Source organism: Stegodyphus dumicola, chromosome 11 (assembly GCF_044657685.1).
Source record: "Stegodyphus dumicola isolate Sdum_Otavi_A_Nest chromosome 11, ASM4465768v1".
NCBI lineage: Eukaryota > Metazoa > Arthropoda > Arachnida > Araneae > Eresidae > Stegodyphus > Stegodyphus dumicola.
Window position 1 is genome coordinate 65,728,449 of NC_140778.1, and position 15,893 is coordinate 65,744,341.

General features: G+C 32.7%; 2 protein-coding genes across 2 annotated transcripts in view; both read left to right on the plus strand.

The window, feature by feature from the left end:
* The window catches only part of LOC146994057 (uncharacterized), a 55,181-nt gene that overhangs the window by 24,942 nt on the left and 14,346 nt on the right, over nucleotides 1–15,893 (plus strand). The window lies entirely within an intron of this gene.
* LOC146994058 (uncharacterized) lies at nucleotides 661–15,415 on the plus strand. Its single transcript, XM_085826783.1, has 5 exons — nucleotides 661–704; nucleotides 2,410–2,727; nucleotides 6,137–6,311; nucleotides 12,149–12,238; nucleotides 15,236–15,415. The coding sequence occupies exons 1-5, from the start codon at nucleotides 698–700 to the stop codon at nucleotides 15,252–15,254; spliced, it is 609 nt and encodes a 202-aa protein (XP_085682909.1). The 5' UTR covers nucleotides 661–697; the 3' UTR covers nucleotides 15,255–15,415.

Consider the following 15,893-nt stretch of genomic DNA (forward strand, 5'->3'; position numbering starts at 1 on the left):
TACAGTTATAAAATAAAAGAAAAATATGTACTTACATTTTTTGAGTCATTTAATCTGTTGTTTATTGATAAGTACCACAAATAAAATCTGAATCATAATTTAGATAACATCTTTGAAGACATCTTTGAAGGAATTCGAAGATATGAATTAATTTTAAAGGTCGCCGCTTTTTCAGATGGCCCAGACTTTATTTTCCCCATCGATGACGAATAGCTGATATGCTTTACGGGCGGCTAAAACCCGCCGGGAACTGAAGGAATTCAACCAATCAGAATTAGACACCGCTGGAGACTGTTTTTGGCGATCAATTTTTTACGCCAACAATCGAAAAAGTTGTTCATTTCTCAAGCGCTCAAAAACAAAGCAAGTTTTTGTTTATATTTGTGCTGATATTATCTCATTTGTTTAGATCAGCGATAATTTTGCAATCTTTATTTTTAAAGGCAGCAGAATGAATATGGAGAATTCGGAGGATACTCGTGTAAAATGCGAAATGTGTGATAAAAGTTTTAAGACAAAAAAGATACAAGTGAAACACTTGCGACTTGTTCACGGTGTTTCATCAGAAAAATCAAAAACTGTTCGATGAATCGAATGTTCTTCTTCATTTTTTAGTGTTGAAATTTACAGACAACATTTATTTTCTGACCAAGACGTAGCAAATGCACACGAAAAAGTCATTTTAAAGTTTACGTCTATGGAAGGTTAGCATTTTTATTAATTTAATAAACTTTTAATTATTTCAGAAGGTTTCCAAATACTAATAAATTATGTTTTTAATTTTCATTTTTTTATGCTGTTGAGTTTTGAAGAAATTTTATCCCTTATGAATAACATGATAGCAAAATTTCAGTATATTGTTCTTTTGAAACGTTCACTGGTATGGTTTGCTTTGTTTGATAATGGCAAAGCACACTAGGGCTATCTACCTAAGGGGAGGGATGCCTTCATGGAGGACCTTCTAAGGGAAACTAGCTCATAAACACATTACACATGGAGAAATTCCCAAAACCATGTATGCAGCCAGCCCGTTCACTGGGTTTCGAATTTCGTACCGAACTATTTGTATTCAATAACTTTACCACTTTGACCCTAGTGGGCTGAAAAGTTTACGGTATAATTTTTAAAAATTTTATTATTTATCTAATAATATTCAGAACACCCTTCCAATTTTAACTCATAACAAATGTGCATAGTGTGTTCAAAAAGTCTTTTATATTTAAATCTTTATATCTATCAACTTTTATATTTAAATCTATCAACTTTTATACTTATATCTATCAACTTTTATATTTAAATCTTAATGTAATTAAAATACTTGATTTATATTGCTGGTACTCTTAATGTTTTCAGGCACATAGCTAGAGTGGGAGCAAGGGGGAACATCTGTCCCTGGGCGCAGCATCCAGGAGGCACCGAACTGTATGAATTTCTAGAATGAAATGTTTTCCATTCTTGGCAAACAAGAGGGGAGTAAGATCTTTAGTTGTCCGCAGGTTCAGAAAACCCTATCTACAGCTCTGACTGGAATAAAAAATGTATATATATATGCATATGCACTACATACATGCACATATGAAACACATTCATCCATCCATACATGCATGTGTGTATACATTTCTGAATCCAGTCCTGATAACAGAAGTGTATCACATTTCTTTTTCACAATTATAATATTTTCTCACAGAGGACTAGGTACAATATTTTTGCAAACATAGCAGATGTATCAGTGATTAATATATGTCATGGGTTTGGTAGACGTTTTTTTTAAAAATATCAGTAGCGTAATGTGAGGAATGCAAAATGTGAAAACTACCTCGTAACTTATTATATCTAGGAATTTATACTCATGAAAAGAAAAAAAAAAAAAAAAAAAGAGTCTCATGAGCGGTAACACTGTTAATGAGACTTGGTTTAAATCCTAGCAAATGTACTGTTTGAGTGACAGGTTTCAAGATTTTCCCTATGTGTACTGCAAATATGAAAGGAGCCAAAAGTTCTTTTAAAAGATTATGTGGATTTGTCTGATTTGACCCCCAGCGTGTTCTCCATGAAAACTGGGGCAGAGCTGTGTCCATGAAAACTGGGGCAGAGTGAGATGGAACTATAGCTGTGAACTGTTGATAAAATTATGGTGTCCTGCCCACTTGTTCCTGTTCTGTCACACAGTATTTAGCATTTGTAGTGTATTAATATAAGAATGAAATTTTAACTCTCATTAATAGTACTGAATATATTAATGAATAAATTTTAAATAATCATTCATACTGAGTTGTACAAAACTTCTCTATAAATATTAAAATTAACAGTGTTTTCTGATGAATGGTATAAGCTAGGAATATGTTAATTCTGAAAATTGTGTATTACAAGAAACTAAAAAATATTTTGAATGAAAATTTTTATTTCTAGATTTTTATAAATGGCTTGCTGAAGAAGAAAAAGCAACAAATTCTTCATATATATTGCCTAGAGGAGAAGAAAAATTCAAAAATCATTCAACAGTTAAATTTATTTGCAACAGAAGTGGGGTATACATATCTGGGAGTACTGGTAAACGCCAGTTAAAATTTCAAGGTACAAGGAAATTTGGCTTTTATTGTACGGCTGGTATAACAGCGAAAATTTTTGACATGCATGTTGATGTCATTTATAATAAATGTCACTACAAGCATGATAATCTTCTGGGCCACTTACCAATTGCAGAGCAAGATCAACAAGCAATTGCTGGTAAGAAAATGTTTCACTTGTTTTTATAAATTATATATATACACTCACGTTTGTGAAAATTGCAACACCATGAAGGACTTACGCGAGTGAGCTGAAATTTTCAGGAAATGCAAAGTAGCGCATGATATGCAAATGATTAGAATTGCAAATCCGTAGCGCATGCGTATGCGTATGCTGAGCAGCGCCCTCTGAACGGCTGATGGATCCGAATAAATAGACGGCTGTAGCGAGGCGTGTATGGTTATCGGTGGTTATCTGCTAGTGGTAAACGTTAACTCAATCTGTACTTATGCCTCGTCGACGAAAGAGAGCGAGATTTGAACAACTTACAGAGTTTGAACGAGGGAGAATCATCGGCCTTCGTGAAGCTGGATTGTCGTATCGTGCAGTAGCCTCTCGTGTGCAGCGTAACAGCAGCACAGTGATGCGCGTTTGGAAGCAGTGGACGGACGAGTGTCGGACAACTCGGAAATCCGGGAGTGGACCCCGAAATGTGACGTCAGCTCGCGATGATAGACACCTGGTCCGCATGGCGTGGACGGACCGTACAGCTTCCTCTAGACAATTGGCAGCACTGTGGTCAATAGCTACAGGTGTTTCATTGTGTGCTTCATCAATTCGTAGACGTCTGCTGCAGTGTGGACTGCGCGCACGGACTCCTTTATACAGGATCCCCCAACGCACGACCATCGCCGCCTGCGGCTACAATGGGCCAATCAGCATAGAGACTGGCGTGCTGATTGGCAGCATGTCGTGTTTTCTGACGAATCCCGCTTTAATTTGTGGTACCATGATGGCCGCATTCGTGTCAGACGCTATGCCGGTGAACGCCACCTTCCGGAGTGCATTATCGAACGCCACAGTGGACGAACACCCGGAGTTATGGTCTGGGGCGCCATAGCATATCATAGACGATCTCAATTGCTACGAATTGTGGGCAATCTGAACAGCAACCGGTATATCCGTGAAGTTCTACAGCCCGAAGCTGTTCCCTTCCTTCAAAGCTTGCCAGGCGCTGTATTTCAACAGGACAATGCCCGCCCTCATACTGCTCGGATTGTTAAATCCTTCTTTGCAGCGCAGCAGGTACAGCTTCTTCCTTGGCCTGCGTGTTCCCCGGATATGTCGCCAATTGAACATGTGTGGCAATTGGTCGGCGTCTTGCTCGTGATCCTCGTCCTGTTGCGTCTGCAGACGAACTTTGGTACAACGTACAAACGATATGGAATGCTCTTCCTCAGTCAGACATTCAAACTTTGTTTGACTCCATGCCACGTCGTGTAGCAGCACTTATTGCGGCGCGTGGTGGCCACACAAAATACCGATTCTGATCTCTTGTTCTTGTTTGTTTGCTTTGAACATTTAATCATTTATTTGTACCACTACCACTCAACTGTGTATTAAATTGCATTCAATTATGACGATTCCTTCTTGGTGTTGCAATTTTCACAAACGTGAGTGTATAAGTAAATTTAAATTTCATAACAGGACTCTTTTTATATATTTCAAAGCAATATATAATATATACATTGGTCTGTTAAAGTTAACACAAGTGGTGTCCAATAAAGGTTGTCTAGGTAAATGAATGTCATATTATATTTCAATAAAGCACGAAAGATACATAAATAAAAGAATGGTACTTTCATACATGAGTGGTCCATATTAGTATACAGACGCTGTATGTCCAAATGTAGAATAAACCAATAAAATAACATTCAGTAAAGGATGTTGTCACCTTAGAATGTTATGTTGTCAATAAGTTATGATATCCTTTCCCATTCCTCCGTCAATACCATCTTGAACTGCTGAACATTTCGTGACTGATTTAGACCAATGGCATAGCTAGAGGGGAACATCTATGCTCTGGTGCAGTACCCAGGGGACGCCAAATTGAAATAACAAAATTTTAGAATGAAATGTTTTAATTCTTGGTAAACCCAAGGTGGTACGAAATTTTCAGCTGTCCTCGGATGCTGAAAACCCTAGCTACGACTCTGATACGTACCACAAGACATTTCCAGCATCTTATATGTGTTCAGTCAGATTTAGATTTTGATAATATGTAGGCCTTTCTACATATGTATACATGCATAGGCCATTCCAGTATCTTTATTTTTTAACAGCTGTGTAGGAGGTTACAATACTACTCATGAATTACTGTATCTGATTTTCCATATATGCTTGCAGCATGATGCACCTCCTATAAAAGTAATCATAATCAGGGATATTTGTGAGATGATTATGCATTCCTGTCTCTTACCAGATAAGTCAATATCCAGAACTGTCGTTTACATTAACCGCTATCCTATAATTCTGGGTGTCATCAGTGAAGGATATCTTGCTGTACTGCTTTTTTGTCCAGTACTGTATTTTATGGCAGTACTAGAAACAGCATCTGAAATAAGTAAATGGTGGATTAGTGATGGCTATCAGGCTTTTGTATAGCTAGCATGCCACACTGTTTTTATGGTGATGTAGACTCAATTTTTAAGATTTTTATTTTCTTTATTTAAATTTTGCCCCCCTGTCATCTTTCTGAATAATTTTGTTATTTTTATTATTGGTATGAACAGAAAATCTATTTCATCATCTGTCTAAATTAACAGATGTGAGAGAGATCTCATAGCAAATATTGAAAATTAAAATTTGAGAAAATAAAAATATTTATTGGCTTGATAGTTACCTTTTTACAGACAATCTGCGGTTCCAGCACTCTGATACGCCATCTAGTGGCTAAAAGGTGGAAACATAAAAAAATGGTATTTATGTTTGACAGTACTATGTAGTTTGCGAAGCGTGTTGTGATGAAAAGTAATTAAACACTTATTTTTTATTGTTGTGGGCATTATGTATAACTTAGAAATACAGACCACACGTTTTGTTGTGTATCCCAGTGTAATTCATGAGCTTAGAAGGAACCTGAGTTATGCTTGCATCGCATTTTTGGCTCAAAAAATATCAAACAAGATAGCAAAATGAAGAAAGGAGTGGATTCACATATTTTGAATTGGAAAGAAAGTTCGATGTTAAATGAAAGTGCGTTCTAAGCATTTAAAAAACTGATTACATTTTTTCTCGTTTTCTATATAAATGCAAAATTTCTTTCTCATGTATATGTATATACAGTCAAAAGTCGTTAATTCGGATATCCATAATCCCGACCTCAAAGCTAAAAACTTTCTGCGCATGTGCCGCGTCGACACATGCGCATAGGCGTTTACGCGTGCGTGTAAGACCTTTTACAACTGCGCATATGCGTGTGCGCAAGTGTAGAATACGTTTTCGTGTGCGCGTTTTATGTATAACGGCTGGTATAAGCTAAAATTATCTAATTCTCTATTTCAGTTAATGTTGATGATTGCATTGTTCCTTAATCTTTGAATTGGATCCGGCTTATTATTTTTTGCAGACTGTAAGAGCAATACTATAAAAGTAAACTTGGAACTTTCGATTATGTCAAATAGAATTTCCGATTCTGGAGCTCCCAAAGGATCGTACAAAACGAAAGTATGTTTCGATGTCATCAAACAAAAAGTGGAATTGCTGCAAAAATTGGATAAAGACATGAAGAACCTGACAGAGAGGTTAGTGAAAACGAAAAAATTTTGATTGACAAGTTAGTCGGTATTCTCGGCACAGCAATTATAGGACTTGAACAGCGGAACTTTGTAACTGAACATGAAATTATGTCTGTTTATAGAATTAAAGAGAAAATATTATCACATAAAACGAAGCAACTTAAACAACTTACATTGAAAGAAATGTTTAATAAAGTAAACAAATAAATATTGAGGTTTTTTTTTTTTTTTTTTTTTTTTTTTTTTGTAAATTTTGATACCCTTTAGATCATAATTGTTCTTTATTTCATAAATTACGGTTTCATATTTTTAATTTTAGAATTTCTGCATGCCATCTTACGAGATTTAAACTGATGATCTATAATCCGGAAAAATCGATAATCCGGAATCGCCGAAGTCCAGACGAGACCGGATTAACGACTTTTGACTGTATAAGTAAAATCAGTACTTTAGTGTTATTAGGACCATATTCAGAAATGTATGTATATATGCAAGTGTGTATACACATACATATATACATGCAGACATGAACGCACATACATTTCTGAATCCAATCCCGAAAACAGAAGAGTACCGTAAAATCTGTTTAGCCTATTCTTTGTGATAAGATTTCACACTGAGAAAAATTATTACCATCTTTCATAATTAGTATTTATAAGCAGACAAGTGGATAAGACTAAGGAGCATTGGTAGTTTGAACACTAGTGGACAGGCTAGCTGCATGGGATATTTCTCGTGTGTCACATGAACAAAAGTCAATTTCTGTTAAATATACTTCATGAAAGTCTTCTACCCTCAAGAAGATACTATTTTTATGCTTTGTAATAATCAATTAAGTAGATAAAAAAACATTCTCATTTACTACCATTGGTATAAAACTCAAGAATCTTTTTAAAAAATCGTACAGTCTCTTATTAATTGTAATATTTTTATGCATATTCTGATTTATGAGTACAAAAAATTTATTTATCAAAAAACAACAAATTTATTTTTTGATATTTTTCTACTGAAAGAATACAGAATCATGAAAACTCACCATAATTCCACAATCGGAAATGATACCAAATTATAGGAACATAGGTAGTAGATGTGTAGGCAACAGTATAAAATTTGTTACTCCTTACAAAATAAAAATTAGAGGCATCCAATGCTGGTAGCTGTTATTGGAATATTTTATTTATATAGAAAAAGAAAATGCTTTGGATTTCAAGAAAACTTACAGAATTTCGGCTAGGGATTAATACATGACATCTGAAATCATAAGGAAATGGAATTAAAATTGCAGATTAAAGACTGTGTGATTTCTTAAAATATAATTACAAACTCTGGGGACTAGTTAAGGTGATAAATTATGGCATATTATTCAGAAAAATCTTGACAGTAAAAGAAAATAATGTATATAGCAACACATACAAGTGTAAAATGCTCCACAGACTCGTCATGAATACAAATTACTTGATTACGCTAATGTTGCAAAACTTAAAAAAATACATCTTTATTTTTACATAACACAATGAAATGAAATAGAATTATTTAGATGAAGAATAATGCATAAACAAGTTTCATGTTAATTTCTGAATTATTTTTTCTTTTGGGAGTTACTGGGTTACCTGATTATGGGTTTACTGGGTTATTTTATGAGTTATCCCACATCAACATTTTAATATACAGTCAAAAGTCGTTAATCCGGTCTCGTCGGGACTTCGGCGATTCCGGATTATAGATCATCAGTTTAAATCTCGTAAGATGGCATGCAGAAATTCTAAAATTAAAAATATGAAACCGTAACTTATGAAATAAAGAACAATTATGATCTAAAGGGTATCAAAATTTACAAAAAAAAAAACTCAATATTTATTTGTTTACTTTATTAAACATTTCTTTCAATGTAAGTTGTTTAAGTTGCTTCGTTTTATGTGATAATATTTTCTCTTTAATTCTATAAACAGACATAATTTCATGTTCAGTTACAAAGTTCCGCTGTTCAAGTCCCGTTAATTGCTGTGCCGAGAATACCCCCATAGCACAAAACATCCTCAGGATGTCCTATTTAAGTCGCAATATCCCGGGACATAGTTAGGATGTCCTAAGGATGTTGATTCTCAGATGTCCTGAGGAGATCGTAATTTAACATCCTGAGGATGTCTTATTTAAGTCGCTATGTCCCGGGATATGACAGGATGTCCTGAAGATGTTGATTCTCAGATGTCCTGAGGAGTTCACCAATTCCACATCCTGAGGACATTCATTCTGCATTGTCCGGAGGACTTTCGTTGTCAAACATTTTGAGGATATTTGTTCTCAAATTTACCAGTTTTAATTTTTTGACATTGCACATCTGAAACTTGCACATTATTTTATTTTTCATATGTATTTTACTAAGTTGTTTCTAAATGCTGTACATTAAAAATATTGATATGATTGATGATTTATTCTTGTTATTTTGTTATTAATTTTAACTGCTATTTTTTCTGACGTTTTTAAAAATTTATTTAGTCATGGAAAAGATTTTTTTCAATGGATTAGCATTTTCTAGAATATTTGCAAAATTCTAAATAACATATATTTTTTTATAAAAAATGTATAAATTACATGTATAATTACTTACAGATTACAAACCCTACTACAAATATAGATAAAATTAGATATATATATATTTAATTACGGAAACGAATTTTTTTTTTAAATTTGGGTATAGAGACATTAGGTATTTTTTTGGAAGCAGGAAACATGAAAAATTAGCAACTGCCTTCGCCGGGAATCGAAGGATGGACCTCTGGAATACCGGCCCAGTGTGCAGAACCACTACACCACGAAGACACGCTAGGTGTGGTGGTGGTGTATTTAATTATGGCAAAGCACACTAGGGCTATCTGCCTAAGGGGAGGGATGTCTTCGTGGAGGACTTTCTAAGGGAAACTGGCTCGTATACACGTTACACGTGGGGAAAACCACAAAAACACCCATGCAGCCAGCCCGTTCGCGGGATTCGAACCTCGGATCGCACTACCAGGGTTCAGCGACTTTACCGCTCGGCCGCTGGTGGGCCGAAGACAGGCTAGGAAAGCGGGAGAAATACCTTATATTACTTCTCTTTTTAAAGGCCGACTTTTTTTTTTAAGGGAATCCAATCACTAAATCCTGGGTGTGGATATACCTCATCCAACACCTTTTTAATTCGGGCGCCACTGTAGAGACATTAGGATTTTTTTGGGAAGACGTAGAGATGAAAAATTAGCAACCGCCTTCGCCGTGAATCGAAACACGGACCTCTGAAATACCGGCCCAGCGTGCAGAACGATTACACCACGAAGGCACGCTAGGACAGCGGGAGAAATACCTCATAAGGAAAATTTTTTCCCTCTAATTACAGTTAAATGTTTCACAGCTTTATGAATTGTTACCATTCTGTCGTGAATTACGTGTATCTCAATGGCTGGCTGTCTTTTCAAATATCTAATTTGCCCTGCTATCCAAATGTTTATGACTGAATTTTTTTTAGTCTAGTTTATGCATTCAGTTTCAGAATAATATGTGTGATCAGATTGCTTATTATTTTATTGCAGCAATAAATTTATGTTAAATAGTTTGAAAAATTGTATAAAAATAAGAGTTTGCATTGTTTTGTCCAAAATATGTATGGTTGAAACATTATCTTAATCTAGTTTGTAATTCAAGTTTTTTTGGGGGTACTGTTCTGTTATTGGGACCAGAATCGGAAATGTATGAACCTGTGTTCGTAAGTATGTGCATAGATGTGTATATGTAGACACACAAACATACAAATATACAAGCATACATAAATACATTTCTGAACCCGGTCCTGATAACAGAACAGTACCTTTTTTTAATCTTTTTTGAATATTTTATAAAAGGATTAAGCATTTTTCAAACTGCATATCATTTTAAGATTCGACTTGCAGGAAGACAAAATATGGTCATTCAATCAAATGCTTATGATTGCTTTTAACATTTTCTCATAAATATTGTTTGCATTTTTATTGTATTTTAGATACTTTAGTTATGTAAAGTGAACATGAGAATATTAGGAAAGCTGAAGAATATGAATAGCTACCATAATACATGTCTTTTTTCCCATTGTTTTAGAAACCAATGCACCATTATTATATGCTGGCTTATTTTATAGTTATATGCACTTTAATTTTATGTTCTTGTTACTGTAGTATTGTCATTATAATAAAAGTATTGATAATTTTTGTTGAATCTTGCAAGTTGCCTAACATTCAGAATTATTACTACCGAATTTTACTGATAGGTTTTTTCGAGTTGACATAATCTGTCTGATAAATAAAAAAAAACTGGTGTTTAAATTATATACATTTCTGTTAATGTTTCATTGAAAGTGAGATGGAAATATAAATGCTATCCAGAAAAGTGAATTCTTTTTGCCTGAAATAACAAACTGTACTAAATGATTAATGTTTATATCATTTTAGAAATGTCAATATTAAAGTTTCTCCCCCTTCTCTTCTTTGATTTTGAAATAATTTATAATAAAATAATATATGCATAAGTGTAATTAATGTAAAGTGTCATTCAATAATATAATTTATTTTTACTGATATATTTATATTTCTTATCTGGGTTTTCTTATGGTGTTAGAAGGAGGAAAAGACTGTAATGTTTTAATTAAGGAAATAATTAAAACATTACAGTCTTTTAAATAATACAGTTACAGTAATGTTTATTGAAGCAATCAGTATTGTGTGATTGCCAGTGATTGAATAATGTTAAAATGCATTGTTCATAAGGAAATTTGCTTATCTTTGTGTTATAGATTTTATTTTGACACAAGCTGAAATTTGAATTATTGGAAGCACTTTGAAAACCCGAATTATTTCCTGAATCATTAATCAGGCCAATATATAACTTACAAATTTTCATACAAAATTATTTCTTTGAGCATATTATAAAGAGCTCATTTAATTTTATTATTTGTACAAATTTTAGACAAAAGTAGCATGTAACAGTTAAAGATTTATTGAAGCCTACTTGTTACTTGTGGTAACAAAGAAGTGTGAAAGATATTGCCACATTAGCGAACATGACGATCATTGATGCTTAGTTTAGTAATTTAATAATATATTGAGAAATGCTGGGAACTTTCAGAAGTAGACATTTCGGAAATGATGGGCTTGATAAGAAATTTACATGTTTTTATTATTTATTCTTTAGTTAAGAATGGATTTTAGATGTTCATGTGAAAGAATTCTGTTAATTATATGTGAAAGAATTGTTAAAGTTTGGCATTTAAAAAAATGAATTAATAATATGCAATTATCTTTTTATTCTACATATATTACTATATATTTCTAATGCGCTATGTAAATGTCAGTGCTAAACAATTGAGATACTATTGTCAGGGCAATCTTTTCTTATACATGAAAAATTCTGATACTTTCTTATCATCTGCCCTCACAGCTTCAACTTATGCTAAAACAGCAAGAGTATGCACACGATAATAGCAAACTATGAATATGCATACCACACACATGTATTTACATGCTTTATATTTAATCTTTATTTCTGAATAGTATTCCATTGAATGAAAAATATGTGAATATTGACCCAATGTATATATTTTTGTGTGTGTGCATCCTAAAATTTCTTGTTTCTTATAAAGTGCTTATTTGAATTACTACTTGTGAACAGAGCAGTAGATATGAACCATAAACTAACCATTTTGCCAATTTTCACAGCTTTGCAGATAGTCAGAAAGCACCAAAATTTGTAATAATGTTAAGTTTAAATGATGTTCTATACTTTTGTGTTAATTGTTCTATTCTATTAATTCTATTACTGTGTTATCAAACTTTCTGCAGGAATTTCAACTGGTTAAGATGTTATTACCATGTGGAGAAGAATTTGGTTTTCAAGCTAGAAAAAATTGCAGCTGAAGGATTTTGTAGAAGGTCAGTCAAACTGGTTTTAGTTAATTATAATTTAATTTTGGGTGAAGAATTCTCAAATTTATTTATCATAAGTGTCTAAAGGTCTTCTAAATTAAATTCTGCTTGTTTTTGAAATTTTTCATGACATTCATTCTTTGATTATTATTATTATTATTATTATTTTTTAATTTACTAACTTATATCCAGGCACATAATGTTGCATTTAATGCCATACCTTAAATATTGTAAAATGTTAAAATAATACATTTCACTTAAAAATGTGGTTGTGACAGTAAATTTTCTGTTACATTTAATCATATTTATAAGCATTGGTATACATCATTTTTCAATAATCTGTATATTATTTTGTGCATTTCTTTTACATCCAAGATCTGGCATATGACTTGCTTTTCAAACTGATAACATGGTGTAATAATGTAATCTAATGGTTAAAGTTTACTATGGAATGGGCCAAATTTAATAAATTATTCTTTGATAGAAATTTATTCATGTGTTCAGTGTGTCTCATCTCTTTAAATTGCTAAAGTAAATTTTATGTACTTGCATTTAGGAATTTTGACTGTATCAGAGTTATTTTGTTTCAGTTATTATAACATGCAAGGGAAAAATATTCATTCATAGCTCCGTATTTAAAATTAGTTAATTAAAGTCCTTAATAAAGAAGGATGTTTTGTTGTTTTTAATGTCGATAGAGTTTAATTCAAAAATATGCCACATTAAGGGTTACTTTTTAACCTAATTTAAAATTTTCATTACTTTAACATGTCCAATAATTGTTATTTTAACTCTGATATTGTAATAATATCAAAATTCCTTACTTTTTGATAGGTAATCCAAATGTAAAACAAGAAAAGAAAAAATTAAAATCTAGAAGTGTATTTATTTCATACCTCTAACAAATAAAAACAACACAAGCACTTTTTACTGTCTATCTGCATAGTGTGGCATGTCCTGTAAGACTGAGATTTGTATGGTCAAATCCATGTTTCAGTTAAAGGAAAATTCATGCACAGTCTTCTGATTTTCCCTTCGATTAAGGATTCTGTATATACTAGCATAAGAAATATATTAGTTAATGCAGTGTTATACATCAATATTTGTAGACAATTATTGTGGCTATGTTTATTATAATTTTGTTCACTGTAATGGCTGGAGTGCCTAAACCATCATGCTGTGTAAACAAAACTCAAATCTTCATCTCTGCATACTGCTCCACTAGTGTTTAAACCACTGAAATGGTGATTATGGTAGAACATCTTTGGTGAAAATTTACTCTACTGTAACCCTTGGCGAATCGTTTCTTTTTTTTATATCAAGATCGTCACCTGAGAGGATCGGCACCAATTTCAAGGTGTCCGCTACACAAAACCAAAATAAGAAGTCAAAGACATACACAAACTCTGTGTCCATGTACACATCGGCCTATTAAAACAGAGAACTGCACAAACTGGGCATTGTGCACTGCCTTAACTTTGTCCATGTACACATTGATCTATTTTCACTTTAAGAAAATCAGAAAGTTAAAAATATCATAGTTACCAGAAAAAATTCGCCACTGTCTTAACACACAGACAACCAAAAATACACAGAGAGGAATAAGTTACCAAAAATACATATTTTCTAACATAAAAACATTAAACAACAAATCTTCTAACAAAAATTAACACACAGAGACAAAAAAATAAATGAAACGTCATTTTTTTAACATACCTTTTTCACATGCATATGTTTAGGCTTCCCACCACCATCCTCCAGGTAAGCAATTCAATTAAATTTTTCGTCTCTTAGTCACCTCAGACATACTCAAACGATGGTACCCACACCAAAATAATAAATAGCATGTTCAAAATACAAGACCATACCACTTCCGTGCAACAAAACACAGCAATTGAAAAGAATGGTAAGAACCAAAAACCTGGGACCGTACAAAAGGTTTACTATTAAAAAAAGTAGCCCAAAACTAAATTTATCACAACACGTTGGCAATATTTGCAGAAATAACTCCTTTTTATTGACAAAAAAAAGTTTTTTTTTTTTTCCCAAAGGCTACTTTCGCCAACATTATCAACATTAGGGTTACCGAAAAACTTATTTGACGCAATGGGCTTCCACATTTCACAAACAACCAATACCACTTTGCGATTTTTTTTCAGACAGAAACCAAGGTGTACCATACAGTAAAGATTAGCCACACCTTCATTTACTACTGTTACAAGTACTTCTTTGGTAAATTTCTGCGGTTAAATTCAAAAGTTTAAAATTGCATTAACATGGTCAGATTCAGAGTCATAGCTAGGGTTTTCAGCGCTCAGGGACAACTGAAGATTTCGCGCCCCCTACTGCTTGCCAAGGATGGAAAACATTTAATTCTAAAATGTTCTAACATCAGTTTGGCACCCCTTGGATTCTGCACCCGGGGACAGATGCCCCCCTCTAGCTATGCCCCTGATCAGATTTTATTTTCTGCACATAGCTAACAATTACTTATGTGTTGTCAGATAAATGTTACCAGATGCAGTTAATTATTTTTTACTTGCCAATATCATGAGACAAGTTTTATTTTGCTCCTGCAAGACTTTACTTTGTGTTGCAAAATAAATTCATTCTCACTCTTTTTGGACTTGCCTACACATTAAATTTAAAATAGTTTTATGAATAGGTAAGATGTGATTATCATAATTTTGTTTCTCTCTTTATCTTGGCAACTTTATATGTTGATTCAGTATCCAGGTTACCTACCAGTGGCTGATTGATAAAACTGCTCATATGTTCAGCTGGTGGTTTGAGTTTATTTTCTGACATAAAAAATTTTAAAAGGCATCCCCCATGTTTATTTTACTATAATCGAAAAATCAAATAATTGCTACTCTGTTTATAGGTACTAAATGTTAAAATATTTTAAATGCTTCCTTTAATTTGCATTCTAATAGTCATTTGTTTAAATTTAATTATGAATTATATTCACATATAGTAATTGTGAATGTTTTTTTATTTTAGGTGCTGTGAAAGGCAATGACAGAGATCCAATTTATCAAGAGTTCTTATATACATAAGAATACATGGATATAAGATTGTTTTTCATGAATTCAAATAAAATGTGATAAATTGGATTAATAAAAACTATTTTGAATTTTGAAAAGTGTTTTTCCTCTGTTAATCATAGTATAGTGCCATAAATTTCTGAATGTATTATTTTTCATCCAAATAAATAGCTTTACAAAAATTTGTTATATTAATAGGTATTGCATAATTTAGCATTATTATAAATATTTATTATAGCAGATTTAGCTGAACTACTTTTTTAGTCTCTTTGCAGATGAAGTCACAAAGGTAAGTGGTTAGATATTTTTCTGTATTCCCCATTAAGTAATTTTATCTGGTAAATTATCATTACTTATATACTAAAGGTGAAAGAATAAGCTTTCCTTGAAGATACAAAAATTTGCAGATATTTCAAAAAATTGGTATACGTAAAAAAGTTCTTAAATTGCCACATATGCGAAACTGAAAATGTTATGTATGAAATAGTTCAGAAATATAAATATTTTCACTATTTTTTTAACTATAATTCACTGCATTTGTTATATATAATCACAGTTTAAGGTAGCAGTGCTTTTCTCACTGTGATTTCTCATGTATTTTGATTCATAAATGC

Coding starts and splice junctions, on each gene's coding strand:
- LOC146994058 (XM_085826783.1), top strand. Junction 2,728..6,136: donor AGATCAACAAGCAATTGCTG/GTAAGAAAATGT, acceptor TATTTTTTGCAG/ACTGTAAGAGCAATACTATA. Junction 6,312..12,148: donor ATGAAGAACCTGACAGAGAG/GTTAGTGAAAAC, acceptor AACTTTCTGCAG/GAATTTCAACTGGTTAAGAT.